General features: G+C 49.6%; 1 protein-coding gene across 1 annotated transcript in view; it reads right to left on the bottom strand.

Annotated features, from left to right (window-relative positions):
- The window catches only part of LOC102386112 (myomegalin-like), a 113,256-nt gene extending 94,167 nt beyond the window's left edge, over positions 1-19,089 (bottom strand). The window contains 2 exon segments of the mRNA XM_025213595.1: positions 4,399-4,475; positions 18,734-19,089. Of these exon segments, the coding sequence (XP_025069380.1) occupies positions 4,399-4,475; positions 18,734-18,874 (218 nt within the window). The 5' untranslated portion in view covers positions 18,875-19,089.
- Between the last annotated feature and the right edge of the window lie 600 nt (positions 19,090-19,689).

The raw sequence follows: 19,689 nt of genomic DNA, 5'->3' as shown, positions 1-19,689 counted from the left end.
CCCGCACCCCCCCCCCCCCCCCCCCCCCCCCACGACCAGTCCCACCGATTGGAGGAGGTGGTCCTCCGTGGACAATCCTGCAGTCCCGGGGCGGGTGGTGCCCCATGACGGCCGATCACTGTGGTCAATCACTGCACTCACTGCAGCCACTGCTGGAAGTGGCTGCAGCCACTTCTGGGAGCAAGCGCTGGCCAATTGCTGCAGCCACTCCCAAAAGCAGCTACAAGCGCAGTGATCGGCCGACACTTGCAGGGGGGGCACCAGTGCTCCTGCTGCCCCCCCCGCCCATCGCCTAAGCGGTGAGCACAGCTGTTAGGGGGTGCACCGGTGCTCTCAGGGGGTACACATATACCCCCATGCACCCCCTACGTGTTGCCACTGGCTGTAGCAACACTGAAAGATTTCAGAAGCTGATCAGAGGTGCATCCTGCTTGTCCTGGCATTTGGAGTTTGCAAGGAAAAGCACCTAGGGCATGGGGGGCAAGCCCACTCCTCCCACAGGACCAGGATCTGGTTCTGCATCCGTTTTACCCTGCAGCGTGGGCATTACGCAATGAGTTTCAACTATAGCAAGGCAGATTTAGAACCAACTTCAGGAAACATTTCCTAAGAGTTAGAACTGCAGGGCAATGGAGCAACCTGCCCAAGGAGGCTGTGGAATCTCCTCCCATGGCGGTTTGCAAGATGAGGCTGGCTGGGCACTGTTGGGGAATGAACAAATCTCACATTTGTGCAGGGGTCAATCTAGATGTCCCCTAAGATCCCTTCCTACCCTACAATTTTAGGCAGGGATCCAGGTGCAGACTCTTGCCCTTGGAACACAGGGCTAGAGTGCACCTCAGAGACCCATGGGTACACACCAATCTGGTTAGCATGACAAGAGCTGCAAAAAGCAGTCATCCACCCAATCCAGGCAGGACAAGGGCAAAAAGGTGAGAAAGCAAGAACCTCTTGAAGTCCCACATAAAGCTGAAAGGCCGCCTGGGCATAGCACAAACTACGTAAGGAGATGGAGTGGGGAAGAGAAGTGACCCTAGCATTCTGGAAATACATGTATTAACCCATGTTTATCCCGCACTTGTTGCTGTTATTTCCAAGCCCCTGACATTTGAGGATGACAAGGCCATGCCCCACATGGCCCCGGCCATGACACCAGGTCAGACTGTATTCAGGTTTGCCTTCCATGTCTGTTTTCTGACTTGGCAGTGAGGATGGTGGCCTCTCCAGCTCTGAGGTGCTCCTCACATCTAAGGCACCACATGATGCTGCGTCTCTTTTTTTCCTCCTGCCTCTCTCTTCCCCTTCCCTGATGGTCCCCCTATCCTCTGGTGACCCCTGTCACTGCCACCTCCCAATATCTCCATACATGAGCAGATGGAGGTGCCTACACTTTTCCTTCCCTGATCAAAAAGCACGGCCAAGTGCATAATGGATTGCAATTAAATCCATTTTCCAACAAGGCTGAAGACATCAGTTTCCATTCAGTCACCTCCCAGATGGGACAGGATGGATACAATGGTTATATCTGTTTCATAGATTTCATAGACATTAGGGCTGGAAGGGACCTCACGAGATCATCAGGTCCAGCCACCTGCCCAAAGGGTAGGAAGTCAGCTGGGGTCAGATGACCCCAGCAAAGTTATCATCCAAATACTTCTTGAATGTGTTCAGAGTAGGTCCTTGCACCACTTCTGCGGGGAGTCTGTTCTAGACTCTAGAGACTTGGACAGTAAAGAAGTTTGATTGTATCCTTTTCCCCACACCCATAGCACTTGTCTTTTTGGACAGCCTACAACAACAACAATCTCTCCAGATGCGGGTGCAGCATCCAGCTCAAGACAGACCTAACCCTGACTGGCACTCCACCCCCCTGGCACTACTAGAAAGTGACCACTAAACAAGAGAAAAACAGCTTCCCTGCTACCTGGCTATATCTCAATTCCTGCCTGTCCCCTGCAGCCTCACCCCGTCCTTGAAGTCTCCCTGCCTTTAAAATGTCACCTCTAGGCTACACTGAACACCACCATCCTGGTCCCAGGATCTGGGACCCTGTCAGATCTTCCAAGAGGAACAGTGTCCAGAGCAGATCACAGAAGGGCATATTTTAAAATCTGAAAGTCATTGTCATGTGAACATCACATTTGGGGACTGTGATGATGCTTGCTTTGTTGTTTAAAGCAGTAGCTCTCAACCTTTTTTGTACCAGGACCCATCTGTAAACATCGCTGGCCAGTCCTGACCCAGTGCCCCTCACTCCTGACCTGCTGACCCCCACCCCCAGATCCTAGCCCCCCAGTGTGTGGGGCAGGAGGTGGGTGTATGAATTAGACAGGGTGTGGGTGAGACATGAGGATCCCAAGCAGCCCCTTGCAGGCTGGAACTCTGCCAGCCTGCAAGGGAAAAGCCATGGTTTTCCACATTTTTCTCCTTTAAAGGAGAATCCATTTTTAAAGTTTGTTCACGACCCTTTTATATATTCTTGAGACCCACAGGTTGAAAAACCATGCCTAAAACACCCACAGGGTGGCATTCTATTTGCAAACAGCCTATGCTCTTGCCTTCTTTGCAGAGACTGTGATGGGCCTGAGCCGCACAGCCCCAGGCAGCAGAGGAATCTTCCAGCATCACGACAAACAGGTGCTGCTCGATTATTTTTAGTTCACAAACAGCTGCACCCGATCGAGCTGCAGCTAGAATGTTAGGCCAGATAACCCACCACCACCTCTTTGCCCTGCTCCCAGTGTTATTTACAGCATGCTGGCAAATCCTCTCTGATGCTGACACTCTGGTGCTTTCAGAGCCAGGAGTGCATGCAATATCCAGGACTTCTTTCCCTTTAAAAGCCTTGTCGGGATTTCATGAGACTCTGCCCTTCCATACAGGAAAAAGAACGCAGCTCCTTGTCTTCCTTACTGCAGAGGAAAGTGTCAAATTGTGAGCTGAGCTGAACAAACCCTAAAGGATCAGAAACTGTGAGTTAAAATGGAAAGACCCCCACATTCGAGGAGGGCACTTCAACTTCTTGGCTTTTGAGCCACTTGTGGGGGAGGATCCAACTCATGATTTTAAATGCTAGGGGCTGGTAATCTGTCTCTTTGGACCTTCCCGATCCCTGCCCTGGGGTAATTGGAGAAAGGGGCTTGCTGGGAGCTCTGGGGAAGCTTGTCCTTCCTGAGACAAACTCCTCCTCTACACAGAACAACAGGATCAGCAGGATGTTTGAGGATCTGAAAGGCAAAGCTCTGCTTAACCAAACAATTTAAGCCACATAGATCACAAATTAAAGCAGGGGTGGGCAAAATGCAGCCCGTGGGCCAGATGTGGCCCTCCAGGCCATTCTATCCGGCCCGCAGGGTCCCTGAAAAATTTAGAAAATTAATACTCATCTGCCCTTGGCTGCCTGCCATGCGGCCCTCGATGGCTTGCCAAAACTCAGTAAGCGGCCCTCCATCCAAAATAATTGCCCGTCCTCAATTAAAGCAACTGCTGCCCACAGGCGACTTGGAAAAATGTCTCTCCTTGTCCCCCGTGTCATTGCCTGGAAGGTACCATTCAGTACTCACCCACCACCCTAGGTCCTGCTCTCTCCCCAGTGGCCACACTATCAGCTCAGGTCCAACCACTGACCCTCATCTGTCTGACCCACCAGGTTGGCATGGGTTGGCTCAGGGGCATTCAGGGCAGCCACTGTGAGCACAGTGGCCTCGCTACTGCTGTGCAGAACCTTGAGTCTTAGAACAGCTGCTAATCCTGGCTACGTCCCCAGGACTGCATTGGGGTCACAATGGTGGCATGTAGAAAGAGGGATCGCAGAGCCACAGCTGGGTCAAGAGAGCACCACTGTGCTAGCAGCCTCTCTCCCCTTCCAGCCTGTCCCTCCCCTAGCTCTTGGCTCCCCACATGGCAGGGAGGTGACACTCTTCAAGGAAAGAGGGACTCTGGCCTGGAGCCCAGGGGAGCTCCATGCTGAGAGTGTCCTGAGCCGGTGGTTTAGAGAAAACAGGTGGGGAATATGAGGCTCTGTGTCTGCAGGAGCAGTTCTGCTCTGGCATGTGTTGCTGTTGAATGCCAAGGAAAATGTTAGCCTTAAGATGTCATGACTAGGACACTTGTTGGGCTTGTAAGCCGGCACAGCCTGACCTGTACCCCATACTGCCCAGTACTACCTACCAGGAGGCAGGAAGAGATTTGGTCTGTGGGATCCCTCCCCCAGATGCTCCTGGATTAGGGACAAGGTACAGCAGCTGCAGAGATGCACGGAAGATAGGATGTTGGCACTAAGTTGACTAGGCTTTCCTTGAGGACCTCTACGCCACCAGCCTTAGGAGGACTCTTCCTTCGCCTACAGAATGTACATGCATCTTTTCTGTCTGCATCCCCAGTGGCAGAGTTACTTACCAAGTCTTATCTAGGACCTGCTGTTTCTCCTGGAGCTCTCGCTTCAAGCTCTCCACTTCCACCTTCAGCTCGATGTTCTGAAAGAAACAGACTAGCAATAAGGACCACAGCCTGGCCACCCTATCTCTGCAACTCACCCTCCCAGCCCTGCCCCTGCAAGAACCTGGACCACCTCCCTGTGCTGGGTCAGGGCTTAGTTCCTGGTCCTACCACCATCTCCCTCCCCAAGGTCTCTTGGAGCAGCAGGAAATTCCTGTCAAAGATTTTCCAACATCAGGTTCCTGGCCAGTGAGGTCACCAGCAGGACAAAGTGCCTGGATTAAATGTCTCCTCAGGGTCCTTTATCCCTCTGGATCACATAATACAACAACCGCATACCAGAGGAGCAGCTCTCCCCTTGCAGTCTCTTGGCTGTGACAAAGCTTCTAAAACTGCCTTCATCCCCTGCTAACCCAATAAGCCTGATTTCAGGCCTTCTCCAAACAAAGCAACACAGAAATCTCCCAAACTTTCTGTTCTTGGGAGTCCCAGTTTGCTCTCCAAAGTCCCCAAAGTCAATACAGTGATTCTTGTACACTTCATTAGGACATGGTTCAGGCCTAGAACATATGGCCTAGATTATCTTCCCCCACCTCTCTCTGCAGTGTTGTCCTGGTTTGGTGATAGGAAAGCTAAGTGGAAGTAGGCTAAGGAAGCAGATGGCATCCATAGTTTTCCTGCCTGGAACTGGAAAGACTTCTGTCCACTTGCAATGATACCCCACCTCTCCTGATGAACATGTCAGATCTCACAAGCTCTTCTGCAATGCGGGGACCCAAGCCACATTATGGATGCTGAAGGAAACCAAGTAACTGGTCCTGCATTCCCTAGACCAGGATTGCACTGTCATTTGGTGCTGGGTGTCCTGTGGGCTAAAAGTGCAGTCTTTCAAGAGACATAAAAGCCAGAACTCTTCCATTTGTGGTCCTGAAAGTTTCTGTATCTCTGAGGGGCAGCAGTTGGCCAGGCTAAGGGGATCACCCCAGCGTCCTAGATAAACTCCCTGGGGATTTGTTAATTCTGTTTGTCTGACTCTCCAGCAGTTTCTGCTTCAACCTCCACCTCCTACTCCTCAGTGTTTAATAGGAGACCCCCCACAATCACACACCTAGAAAATCAAAGCAACAACAAAAGCTAACCAACAAAGAAATCCTCTGAAATGTGTCCTACTCAGGATCCATAACACATCATTATTTTCCTCCTGCTGGGCCTACTGTGTAGATTTACCAAGATGGAAAATCCCACTGCTTCTGATTCCCCGTGCTCTGCTCTCTCTGTATCCCCACCTACTTTGGTGCTGTTCTCTTAGGGGCCATCTACATTGTAGCTGAATGTGTGATGGCCATGTGGGTGGCCATGGTAATACCAGCTCCAGTCTGGCTAGCCTGAGTAACTACTACAGGCAAGACACAGCTGCATGGGTTGCAGCCTGGGCTGTGCAAGCCTGCTACAGACCCTGGACATTCACTCAAGCCCCTGCCACTGCTTCTTAACCTGACCCCAATACAGTGGGTATGAGCAAGCCTGAAGTGAAAGCAATGAACACAGCCCCAAAGTTAAAGGAAAGCAGGCTTAGCTATAAGGAGTGCTGGGAATCTCTAGCTTAGCTGTTCTGGGTCCCTTTATCTAGACAGCGCCTCTGCAGCCTGACTATACCAGATGCTCCCTTCCCCACAATGCTGGCAGCACATAGTGGGTGGACAAGGCCACGTGAAAGCATCTTCTGAATGCTCTAGGGCCCCTGAGCTACTGCCATCTCCTGCTCTGTATGGCAGGGGTCAGGGCTCATCCCGTATGTAAGGAGCTGTAACATCCTGCAGGGACATCTGAGCCAGAACTAACTGGCCTCTCCCTGCTCCAATAGCCTTGAGGCTGTCAGGCCACAAGACAAAATAGCAGTGGCTTGGGGCCTGCTATGTGCTTTTCATGAGAGGGACCAGCCGCCCCAGCCTGCAGTGAGCACAGGACAGGGAAGGAGAATCTCACCTCTTGAGCCCTTGTTCACATACTGCCTGGCTTCTTGGGAGACTCACAGTCAAGCTGCTTCCTTTTCCTTACCTAAGGATGCTAAGATAGTCCAGCACAGGATTTTTCAGTCCCATATGACATCAATAAGTGATGCCACCATAATCCTCAATAAGCAGACCATCCCCTGGCCTGGAGTATCCTCTCTTCAGCACCAGAGTCACAAGATCACTTATCTTGCAAGCCTCACGTATCCCACTGGCAGCAACCAGGCCTATGAACCAGCTCAGTGAGCAAAGACATACAGAACTGCAGTGATTTCAGTTATCTAACACCGAGGCAGTGCACCAAGTCAGCCAGGGGAGAAAGCCTTCATAAGCTTCTGACCCAAGTCCATTCTAAATAGCAATCAAGAGTTATTTCTATCCAACCATGAGTCCCCTAGGTGCACTGTTACAGCACACGTGCTACAGAGCTAGGAAATACTTTTATACAGGAGGTCCTCGACTTACAACGTTTCGAGTTACAACGTTTTGTACTTACAACATTTATAAATTGACACTCTGTTTCAACTTTCTGACCTCAGTTTCGACTTTACAACATTTGATCCTATGCAATGCCAGTGAACAAGTTCACTGCGTTGCCCATCTCCAGGGAGAATATCTGTCCAAACTTCCTTGGACACTTTCTTAAGAAAAAGCCAAGACTCCAGAAGAACCTGCAGCCAAGACTCCTGAGAAGACTCCAGCCAAGAACCCTTCAAAAAGTCCAACCAAGAGCCCTTCAAAAAGTCCAGCAAAATCACCTCAAAGAAGTCCTTCCAAATCAATATAATTGCTATTTACAATATAAATACATTAATGTAGCTATATTACTCATGTATAGTTGATTGAGAACAAAATTCTGGGTTATTTTTTGTGAAAATAGGGTATCGGGCCTTGGTTCAGGAACCAATCCCCCATTTATGATATTGTTTCCTATGGAAAAATCGGTTCCAAGTTACAATGCTTTGATTTAAAACGGGGTTTCCAGGAACCAATTGTATCATAAGTCCGAGGACTGACTCTCTCAGGCTCCTTGTTAGCTACACAGCTCTAAGTCACAAGTCTAGCAAGGCAGGGACAGAAGAACAGCTGGGAGCAAGGGGCAAAAAACACTGGAGATTCAAGGTTTAGCGCTAAGTCAGCCTTTTGGGGTAGGGATTAGCACTCGGGCCTATTTGAATTTGGCAGTCATCTCTAGCTGGAAGCTCCCTGCATGCTGTTTTGAAGACAACAAGTTCACAGATTTATGGAAAAAGGTTACAAGCTACAGAAGCTTTCCTCAGAGGCCCCCTGCCTGCATCTCCCCTCGAGGAGAAGCACATTCTTTATTAAAGTGCAGACTCCAAGAAGGATCTACTGAAGGCAATCAGCTCCCAGCCGACATCAACCGCCCAAGACACATCTCTGAATCCAGGCTCAGAATTAACCCCTGAAATACCAGAGTACTGCTAAATAGGGAAAGCTCCGCTGCCCCCCACCCCCCCCCCACACTCACAACATTGCAGGAGTGGGGTTTGTGGGTGCCCTGCAGGAGGTGATGACAGATTTGCACAGCCTGATTTCACTCTCACTTAAAAATGTGTGAATGAGGTCCATTGAAGTGAGGGAAGTCCATCACAGAGGCAGTTCAGCCCCTGACTATCCTTACTGAGGAGTGGGGAGGAGGATCTCAGCAGTCACACTCCACCACTAAGCAAAATTGCTGAGGCCATCAGAGATGCAAGGTCTCCAAACACCTATGGGCTGTGCAGCACCCCACTTCCCAATGCAGCTTGACCCAGAGTTTCTCCCGGCTCAGTCAATTGTCTAGACCTGCTTTTCCCACCCTATCTCTATCCCTCTAATGCCCATCTCTCTGTTTACAGGTGCTCTGAGTCAGCAGCTCCGCTGCATGCACTGCTGCAGCCCCTTTTATAGCCACAGCAACTGCTGTGCACTACAAGCAGGCTCCCCAGTATTCAGCAAAGGAATCAGCCTCTTTACTGGGGGACAGGGTACCTCAAAGCAGTCCTGATGCCTGTAAGCACTTCCTATACACGGGCCCTGCCCAGGCTCTTCAGCAAATAGGTTCTGCTCTCAGGGCCTCTGCTATGACCTGGCCCTGTTAAAATGGCAGATCTGTGGCAGGGCTGAGTACTAGACCAACAGTTCTTCTCTCCACCTCATGGTGGAAGCTGGCAGACTCATTTCAACAAGAGCAGGCACTATAGATAGAAAGAGTGGGTAGGGTGTCTCTCCTGTCAGACAACAGAAGGCTCCTGTACACAGAGGAAATGCACCATGGAAAACCAGGAACCTGATCATAAACAGACACTCAGACCCCACAGTCAAGGACTGCATTAAAATGGAACTAAGTAAAATGCATTGGTACTACAGGAAGACAGAAGAGGACAACAGGAAAGAAATGGCAGACTTCATCTGGTGGAGAGGGGTCTGGCATAGACTTTTTCAGGAGGAGACCCTCTGAGGAGGGCAGTGGATAGGGGTACGGGTATGGAAATGGGTGCATGGGTGCACAGTGCGAACTGTGTAATGGGTTTTTGGTGTGCTTTAAGCTGCCAAGTGAACCACAGGAGCCACTTGGCGGACTGTTGGAGGTGGAGTGTATATATATATATTTGCAAAAAAACCCAGAGGAAATGGCTCCTAAGGGCTACCTAGAAGTACCACACAGTACATGACATAGAGAGTAAGGTCTGGAGATGCTGCACCTCATAGTGGATCAGCTGGATCTGCTCGCGGAGGCTATTCATCCCATTGCCTGTTGGCATCAGACAAGGAATGAACTCAGGTTTATGACTAAATCCCCATCTCAAACAAGGGCTGTGCACATAAGCTGCTAAGCAATGTATCCTACCTCAATTTGGTGGTGGGCAAAGAGTAGAGGGGCAAGCAGTGATAGCGTTCACCCCTGGGTTCTGGAGTCACAATAGAAGGGCAGTTCCAGAAGAAGCCACCCTAAGAGGCTGGTGAGCACCCCAGATCCTCCCATGCCAAGCTATAAGTCTGCTTCTGCACCAGGCAGCTTTCTTGCAATGACAAGGAGCTGCTATGCTACAAAGCTCCTGCTTTCAGAGCTGATGGGATGGTGAGATACAATAACAGATGTGGCTGAGATTGCTCCTCAGTGCAAGCAGCCCTGCAGATCTGAACACACAGCATGGAGCTTCCAGTGTGTGGGCCCATTCATTGCTTCCCTATGCACTCTCTTCTCACGCCCATAAGTCTGCTTGTTGTAGCCACGTGTTGTCTCTGCCCTGTCAGTTCACTGGTGTATTCCTACTGCTCGATGGGTCAGACCAAAAGGAAGGCAACAGAAAATGTGCCTGCTGTTGTGCAGCCAAGTTGCCCTGTCTGTGCACTCAGTCTTGGTGAGCACCTATGCCACTTGAGGACATGCTGCATCGCTGTTAGAAAACAGCGACACCCCCTCCACCCCTGCCCCAGCCAGTTCCCCAACACACTGTAAAAAGAAGCCACCGTGTCTCCCAAGCTGCATGCCTAAATTTAGGCACCTTATAAGTGGCCTGACTTAACATAGGTGCTGCCCACGTGTCCAGTCAGACGGCTTATTTGGATGTCTGCAGATGAATTCAGGCTCTTAAATTTAGTAACCTCCATTCAAACAAACAAAATGACTCAGGGACAAGCTGGGGGCGTGGAGGGGAGGGAATATTCTGGGTGTGTCACAAGGCGATGAGACATGCAAGAAGGAACAGGCAAACAAAACTAAAGAAGCCAACTGGATGCAACAACTCTCCAGGAGCTGGCTGCACAGTCAGGAGCTGCTAGATCTTGGAGTGTGATGGCCTGCATATCAGAGGCTACCAAAGCTTCGAAGACCCCTAAAGCAGTGGCTCCCAACCTGTTTTTGTTGCGACCCTAAATTGGCCACCAACAGGACCTCCTGACCTGGCACTGCAGGGGCTGCTGAGAGCGGAGTGCTGTGGTGGCGGCAGTGGCCCAGGGGCAGGGGAGCCGCCATTGCCCGCTTTGTGCGTGGCAGCCCCACCCTGCCCACCCGCCGCTCCCAAGCCACGCGTGTGAGTGTGTGTATGTGTGTGGGCCCTTCACGACCCTACTGAGGACCCCCTGCAACCCTGATTTGGGTCGTGTCCCAAGGTTGGGAACCAATGCCCTAAAGACTGAACTATAGCTAGAAGACTGAGAGACCCAGGTACCACTGCAAATATTTGAGGCCTCAGCAATGGTAGAAAATAGGCTGGAGGAAGTGAATCCAGCATGCTATCTACCCACCAAGCTACACAAGAGAAAACCAATCCCCTCCCTCAAAGTCTCCTTATCTCTGGCTTCAGGTAAGGTTCTCCCCTGACCCAAAATCTGGTGAATAGATTGAGCCTAAGCACATGAGGCATGCCAACCAGCCAGAAAAAGCATTCTCTCTCCCATTGCAGAACACCAACCCATACCCATTGCTCAGCAATCTCCACCTGGTGCCAATTTCTGATGCTTCAAAAGAAGAAACCAAAGCAGCCAAATTACACATGAAGGAGGAGGTATGATCCCTTCCTGACCCCCTACAAAACACAGCTGAAGCCCTGAAGCATGAGATATAATGACAATCAGAGGTGTAAAGAGCCATTAGCAAGTCAAGGGAAATGCAGAGTGACCCTTTTCTCCCTGTACATCCACAAAGGAAAGGGAAGAACAGAGGCTTTCAGACCTGTACATGTGAGCCAAAGAGACTCTTTGGAGGTGGATCAAAACTGGAGGACAACAGCTCACCCTGTCAATCAAACTGCTCCCTGCCTCCTTGAAGTCCACTAGGTCCACCCTTTCCTTCCCTTAAAAAAGAGCCCCCCTTGGGTCCCAGGAAAGTGGACCATGACCACCAAGGTGGTTTTCCTACTGGTAAGAATGTGGCAGGGGGCAGTACCCTGACCGAGGTAATGCAATTAAAATGGCACTGTAGTGGAGGGTTGCACCCTTGTCTGCTTGGGGACAGGACTCTTTAAAAGAGCCTCATAGTTAGCCTCCCACTTCGACTTCCAGTGGGAGCATCTCGGCTATACGCTGACTTTATGGAAATGAGAGACTCCTCCCTAGCTTGCTCCTGCAGCCATATGGCTGAGGGCAAGCAAAACTCGGGGGCATCCAAATCCCAAACCTCCAAGCTTGGGCCTGCATGTAGGATGCCTGCCAAAGGATTTGGAAGTATCTGAAGCTCCAGGCAGGAGTGGAGGCAGGAGTGGAGGATGCTTGCCAGTAGCAGGGTCACATATGGTTCTTGAATAATTCACGCTGATTTGGAATTGATTTCGCTGATTTGACTTGGGACATGAAAAATTTTCCTTAAAAAAAAAAATTTTAAAAATGAAGAGGCAGGGAGCATGGCGTTCTAGACGGAGAGCGGGCAAGGGGACATGACTTTAAAAGTCCAGCATCACAGAGGGCCCATCCACAGTTGTACTATGTGAATTTCACATGGTTGATATGGAAAAGTCACTCCTGCCTTCAGAGGAAAATGATACACAATTAACAGATGCCAGGGGCCAAATTCAGAGGTGATGGGCAAAGTGGGGTCAATCATGTTCACAGGCCCCATTCACTATGGACTCTGGGTCTGGCATCACATCTTCAACCCCTTTCCTACCCAACCAGTGCAGCTCCCCTCCTAGTCCGCTCAGTCTTCACCTCAGGCATTTACTATCAGGCGCTTACACTCTGCCCCTGCCACCTCCCCTCTGGATTTAGCTCCCTGAGCCCCTTATGGATTCAGACAGAGGCGCCAGGAGAGAAGAATGTAGCAGGAAAAGTAACCAGCAGGAGGGGGTAGGAATGTGAGCTACAGCAGTCCACTCTCCTCAGACACCTCCTCCTGGCACTGGGGAGTGTGGGGCAAATTGGTAGGCTGCCTTGCAAACTCAGTGCTGTCGGCTGGTGTCTGTGGGTGCGAGGCAGTTTGAGGTCTGACCCACACCCTTCTCCTCTGCCGCTCATACTTGGGTAATGCTGCACACAGCACTGTGATACGGTTCCCTGCCCCAGCACCCCAGCTTCTCTCCTATCATCAAGCCAAGCCTCACTCAGGAACAAAGCCCCTGCTGTAACTGGGGCCCCAATGCCGCTGCAGATTACAGGGGTCCTGCACAGAGGACAAGCTCTTACTACCGTGATTGCCATTGCCAAGCTCTTTACATTAAACAACAAGCCCAGAGGCAGGAGGGATATTTAGCACGCCCTGTACAGCCTGGCTGAATGCCACCCCAACAGGGCTTGGCCGCCTCTGGGACAGAATGTACTGGCTCCAGCTGTCTGCTCCCCAGATCAACTGTTCCTTGAATAAAATGGATGTTGCCTGCCCAGCTTTGGACACTCTCAACTGCACACTACCTGCTGAATAGAGGATACCTGGGGTAGGGGCCTGCTGAGTTGAGGCAGGCTCATGCAAAAATGGCTCTGTCCAGATTTGGGGCAGTGGTGCAGCAGGGTTGACATCCCCTATATTAGATACATCATATTAAGGGGTGTGTGATGCCAATATTAGCTACATCATATTAAGGGTGTGCGTATGTGTGTGTACGCACACACAGATTTGGAGCAGTAGTGCAGCAAGTTTGAGATGTCCCATATTAGCTTTATCATATTAAAGGGGGTTGTGCGTGTATATGCGCAAATTTGGAGCAGTGGTGCAGCAGGTTTGAGATGCCCTATATTAGCTACATCATATTAAGTGTGTGTATGTGTGTGCGTGTGTGCGCATATATTTGGACCAGTGGTGCAGCAGGTTTGAGATGCCCTACATCATATTAAGGGTGTGTGGCGGGGTGGGGGTGTAGATTTGGAGCAGTGGTGCTGCAGGTTTGAGATTCCCTATATTAACTACATCTTGTTAAGGGGGAGGGGGGCGTCCAGGTGCTGGTGTGTGCAAATACAGACTGTGAAGGTTCCAAATCTCAGCTGAGTTGCTGTCTAACTGACAACAACATAGCCTGTCTCATCTTCCTTCTCCCTTGGCATAGCAATAGTCTGGCACTGAAATGGCCAATGCATCTATGTTCTACCAGCTGCCCTGCTAGAAGCTGGTGGATAACACTCCAGTCAGTTAATGCTGCAGGAATCTCACACTTTATCCTAGTAACCACTCTATTTATAACTCCAGCTACCTGGGAACAGCAGGAAGCTCCTGTACCATTGGCTGGCAGTTCCTGGGACATTTCAGCTTCATTCACACTTCACCCTTTGGAGGTAAGAGCAAAGCTGTCAGCACATTGGCCATCTTTGCCGCAGCAAAGTGCATATGCACAGACATGTGCAGGGAGGTACAGCTGCAGATATGTGTGTAAGGTGAAAATGCACGCATTGCACGTCCCTGGGTGAGCAGGCAAGGTTCCATGGGAAGTGAGCAAATATGCAGGCAAGTGTGCATTTGGGTGCAGACATGCAGGCTGGTGGGGGTGATGGCATAGGAATGGCATGATGCATGTACATGTGAACAAACTGAAACTGTGAGGAGCACTGTAGTTAAGCTTGAGAAACCGTTTTCATTCTCAACCCCCTTTTTCATGGCTTCGCCAGCCACATGTCTCTAGGCTAGGGCTTGGCAACCTATGGCCTACAAGCCAGATCCAGCCTGCCAATCAATCCCATCCAGCCTATGAAGCTGGGACATCAGCAGCAGTGGTCAAGTTGCAAGTGGCAGCCTGTCTTTGGAGCAAGCTGTGCTAATGTGGCCCACTGCTCTAAAAGCTGCTATCCCCTATTCTAGGCTGAAGCTTTCCATGCCTAGTCTCATGCTGCAGGTGAAGAATTAAAAGCAAAACTGGGTCATCACAACACAAGTCGGAAAAGACCTTTGCCATATGTCCCACAGGAGACACGCTCATTTAACTCAAACGGCTGAGGCTGAACACTTCAAACCTGGCTTGTTTTGAGGTCCTGGGCAAAGGAAAACAACCCAAGTCTGAAGGAAGAAAGATTGGTTGGCCCCAGGGGGGCAGCTGTCTGAAGCTGGCAGTTTTGCATGTGCCCCTTAGAATAGTTGCTGTTTCTGTTTTAAAGCCGCTTCATCTGGTGGGGGCTAAATCTTTGTGTGTGGATAGGAGATTCCCACCATTCAGATCCTCTTGGATCCAGTATCACTCCTGTGCTGTTGAGGGACAGCCACGGACCAAAGGGGTCACTACTTCCCATGACACCCAGGCTATTTAGTACTGTATTCTCAGGTCCTATCCACACTGCCAATGTGAGATACAGCAGCAGGTAGCCATGTTGTACGCAAGTCCCCTGGCATGGCCGTAGCCTAGATGTGCCCTGAAGAGTTCAGGAAGCCCACATTACTTGCATAGCTTTCCTGCGGAGTCATAGGGCATTTATACACATACTTTTTCATCTCACGACACACTGGAGATCCAACACTTCAGAGCAGACTTGATTAATCAAGTCTGCTCCGCATGCGAGCTAACATGCACCATGCATGCTTATATTTTATATAAGTGGCAAAATGCACAGTGGCACTTGCATGTGTAAAAATCCTGATACAGCCCTGAGTACACCACGCAGCTCTGAGTTGGTATATTCAGGGCTCTCTCACCTGCAAAGCAGGAAGTGTGAGGTTGATCAAAATTGCCCTCCTGAAAGGAAAGTGAGTTGCAGATATTGCTGTGGAAACATGTACAACATGTACAGCATGACCAAGTTCAGAATGGGGTAGAAACCTTCATTTTTGACCTTTTGTAGCTGCTGGGGACTTGATTTCTCAACCTAACCTATGAATCAGCAGCAAGCTCTGCTTTTTATAGCCTTGCTTCATTCTTTCCTTTTATTCCACTCTTAAATATGACACACTGTAAAACTGCAGTAAGAGGAAGAAACTGAGTATGAATCAGTGGCATGGCTTCTTCAGATCGGACAGGGGTCTGGAGTTCATGCCACTTGAATGCTCAAAGCTATGCTATCTTCCCATCCAAGTCACCTATTTATTTCTCACTCTGCCTGAAGGGGTGGTAAGGAGAAAGGTCCAGAGTCACAGATTCCCCCTCACGTAGCCTCTAAGGAGGAGGGATGGAGAGAGGAAGGGATGGGGGATCTAGAGTGATGGGGGTCATCCTCACATACCTGCGCTTTGCTGATACATTTCAAGGAGACAGAGCAATGGAGCTAGACAGTGCTTCCCCCACCTAAGACAGAGGTGCCTTTGCTGGGCTGAGGGAAATTCTCTACTACTGTGGGGTTTTGGATGGTGACATCAGAGCACCTAGAAACCATCTCTTAGGTGGGTGGGACACCCTCTTTATTGACTGATCATCCTAGCTATCTATGGTGCCTGACTAGCTCCGATCTGCTCACATTCACTTTCTCTGAGACTTCTCTTGTCTGCACCAGTAGCTCTTGGTAGGTTCTCCCTGCTGCGTCCTAATTATACGAACAGCTGCTCTTATTTTCTTGTTAAAGAGAAGCATCAGCCAAGAGCAGATTTTCAGGCCCAAAAAGGCAAAGGAAGCATCAGTAACAAAGGCCTGGACAGACAGAAAAAGGTTTTGGGTAAGCAAAATGTTGCTAAGCCTCACAGCATTTAGTTCTTTTTTAAAGCCCCAGTCCCTGGAGTCATGGGACTAGGTGGAAAGTCCATCTTTCATTTAAAAGAAAACGCATCTGGCACTGATGACTGTGGAGAAACACCAACTGGGATAGCAGCAAACCACAAACAACAGCACTGATAAAATCGATGTATTTTCCTGATTATTTTAAATGTAAATTAAAATAAAGGTATTTATATAAACCTGTTCAAAATGAAATCCAAATTTAATGCAAAATAGGCTAAGGCCTAAATTTACTATAACCTCTTAATATATTTAAATACAAATAAATATGTTGAATCCATAAGCCTCTATCAAAACTTTGGTTTAGAGCCTAAAATAATCAGGTTAATCCACTGCATATAGGTAATCCCTCGCTACAATAAATCATCTACTGCTGCATGGGAATTTTTTTATATAAGTTTATGTATCTAAAACATTTAAAATGGTTTTAGGTAATAAAAAGCACCTTAGATATGTTGTTTTTAGCATGTTAATTACATTACAATTAATGTCTTAAGGTAGCCACTTGACACAAATCAGGGGCAAAAATCAAATAATCTCATAAAAAGACAACAAATCATTCATCATTCACAAAGATAAAAATAATGAGATTCTGAAAAGATTAAGCTATAAATAAACACATAAAAACAAGTAAAAATTAATTAATAAATAAAAATAAATACAATAAATAAAAATTAATAAATAAAAATAAATTAAGCTATAAATATGTGCCTAAATACATGTAAATCATTGTAGTGTACTCACCAATGTACCAGAAAGTGGTCTCAAAGCTTGTGAAAGGGCCTATTTAATTTTAAAGCTACATTTTCTCATGGCTACAGCATGGGGTGCTCAATTCCCAGCCCTCAGCCCAAAACCAGCCCGGGGAACCTAGTAATATGGCTCATGGGTCTCCCCACAAGTCCAGAAACTTGGTGTTGGGGGAGTTGTGGCAATTAACACAACCACTGTTCTTCACCATCACATTTCTAAGCCTCTCACAACTGAATCAGCCCTGGCCTTGCTAGCCCTGTGCAGAGGGGTCAAGCCGCATTTCTGTGCATCTAGATTGATCCAGGGCCTGACCCAGCACCACAGAAATGGCCTGGCCAAGGCCTGACGTAGCCAGATGGCTGCACTGGGCCCAGCCCCATGTGGCTACATTGGCCCCAGCCAGGACATTTCTATGCAGCTGGATCAATCCCCACCTGGGGCAGCATCGTGTGCCAGATCAGTCCCATGGACCAGATCCAGCTTGCAGATGGACCACTCACCCAACCACAGGCAAAAAGATCAGGAACCACTGTTCTAGAAAACAATGAGAATGCACTTTTCTTTAGAAAAACAACTGAAGTACAAACGGAAAAGTTGACTAATATCAGCTCTTTAAATCAAAGCCTTCCAATTGCCTATTTCAATTGCTGAGTTAAACTGCCTTGATTTAAATCAGCCCACACAGAAAAAGTCATGATTTTGAGGAGCTTAGCTCCCACTTTTTGGAGTACCTGGAGGTAGCACCACTCCACTCCAGGTATGAACTGCACTGGGGCTGGTGATAGAAGTGGAATGAAAAAGCACTGGGGAGATGGGGACCAAAAGAGTAGCAGAATCGATAGCATGAGGAACTGGGGACCCCTAGAGAGAAGTTGGAGAAGGAGCAACTTGGACATGCTGTCCTCCCCTAAAACATACCAGAGAGGATTGAAAACCAGCAGGCTTCCTTTCCTCACCAGACACAACTCTGGGTGGGGTCACTCTGATGGAGCCAACGTGGAGAAAGGAATCTTGGTCTTGGGGGGCCTCAAAGAAGCATCTTGCCCCCTTCCAAATTTTTACCTCAGACCCTGGGTTAGACAACTTTCTTGATGCAGTTTGTGGGTTTCCTCCAGAAGGGCAGGAAGGGGCCAATGCAGGGCTACAGTAAGATTTTGATTACAGTGTACAGGCTGGGACATTCCCGCTGCTGGAGCGTATTCAGAGACCACTCTCCAAAATTTTTTATGGATCTTGGCAATGGTGAAGTCCCTAGAACAGGGCCCTAGTCTGTTCTGTGATGCAGATGCTGAATGCACCCTGTCCCCCGTCACCTTGGATCCCCTTTATCCAAGCCACTATCCCTCCCTCACCACCCCAATGACCAGAAGTGAAATGTTGCCCTGTTACTGAATCCCTCTCACTGAAATGCCCCTAACATGTCTGTCTGAATCCCATTAACCACAATGCTCCTCTCCTTCTCCTGCACCCCAACCAAACGTGCCCAAGATGCTTCCACTCCATCTCCACAGCCCCTTAAAGGAAACAACATCCTACCCGATGCCTCCCGCCTTCTAACGAAGATGCTCCAGTCCGAGACCCAGTCCTGGTAACAAAGGCATCCTCCCCGAGCCCCAAACGCTCCAAGTCCCGAGTCCCACTAACCAGGACCCTGAACACCCTCCACGCAGGTCATTAATCCTTCTAAGCTAGACATGCGTGCCTCTGGACCAAATTTCTGCAGCAGAGACAGCATCCTAATCATGAATCCCATTAAGATACTTCCCTGTCCATCATCTGAACTGCCTGGGGATCCCCCTGTTTGGGGCTGAAATCCCTCCCAACACAAATGACTACTACTCAGTTCCTAGTAGTACCCCATCTCCCCACCACCCCTGCTCCAGGGAGGTGCCCAGACCCCTCTGAGCAAGATCTAGGACCTATCCATCCCACCCCCATGCTGCACGGTCCTCCCCAGCCAGCTACACTCACCCGTTTATAGACGTCTTCCCTGCTGGCCTCATACTTCTGTTGCATGCGCTCTTCCAAGAAGTAGATGCGGAGCTTGAGGCTGAAGTTCTCCTTCTTCAGGTCATTGAGGTGCTGGGACAAAGTACGGTATCCGTTAGACATGGTGGGTACTCCATGGAGGGGGGCATCTCCACACCCTCCTTTCACTCAAGTAACATTGTGAAGGGAACACCGTCAGACGAGCCCCCCTGAGAAGCTTCCTCAGCCCAAAGCTGCGGGAGAAGCTTATGAATACATGGTGGGAAGCCTGGAGCACTCCCGGTCCAAGCTTCCCCGGGCTCAGCAGCTCCCACTGGGTGAAGGAGTACGGCTCACTTTCCTTTTTTACCTCCACGAGATATTTGTGGAATCCCTGGCAGAGGGACATCAAGAGACAAGTGGTGTAACCCGAGCTGGCCAGAGGCCCCAGCCATTCTGCTGTCCCCTCACAGCGTTGCTCCGCCAACTGCAAGCAAGATTAACGGGAGGCTGGGCCGGGCTCAGCAGCTCCCACTGGGTGAAGGAGTACGGCTCACTTTCCTTTTTTACCTCCACGAGATATTTGTGGAATCCCTGGCAGAGGGACATCAAGAGACAAGTGGTGTAACCCGAGCTGGCCAGAGGCCCCAGCCATTCTGCTGTCCCCTCACAGCGTTGCTCCGCCAACTGCAAGCAAGATTAACGGGAGGCTGGGGACTGGCAGCCAGCCCCGCTCAGGAGAGGGAAACAGACCCACTGTCAGTGGGGCAGAGAGAGCAGCTAGCGAGACAAGAGGGAGAATTCCCATCCATCCCAGCACTGCCTGCCCAAATTTATTTTCTATCAGATGAACCGCCTAAGGATCCACTGTTGCAGTCTGGGCAAGAGAAGGTTCTCCAAACTCGCCTGCTACAGCCATGCCTCAGCTGATCTAGTCCAAGATCCAAGTAAATCCCCTG

Source organism: Alligator sinensis, unplaced genomic scaffold (assembly GCF_000455745.1).
Source record: "Alligator sinensis unplaced genomic scaffold, ASM45574v1 scaffold48_1, whole genome shotgun sequence".
NCBI classification, from domain to species: Eukaryota; Metazoa; Chordata; order Crocodylia; family Alligatoridae; genus Alligator; species Alligator sinensis.
This window is presented reverse-complemented; position numbering and strand designations above follow the sequence as displayed.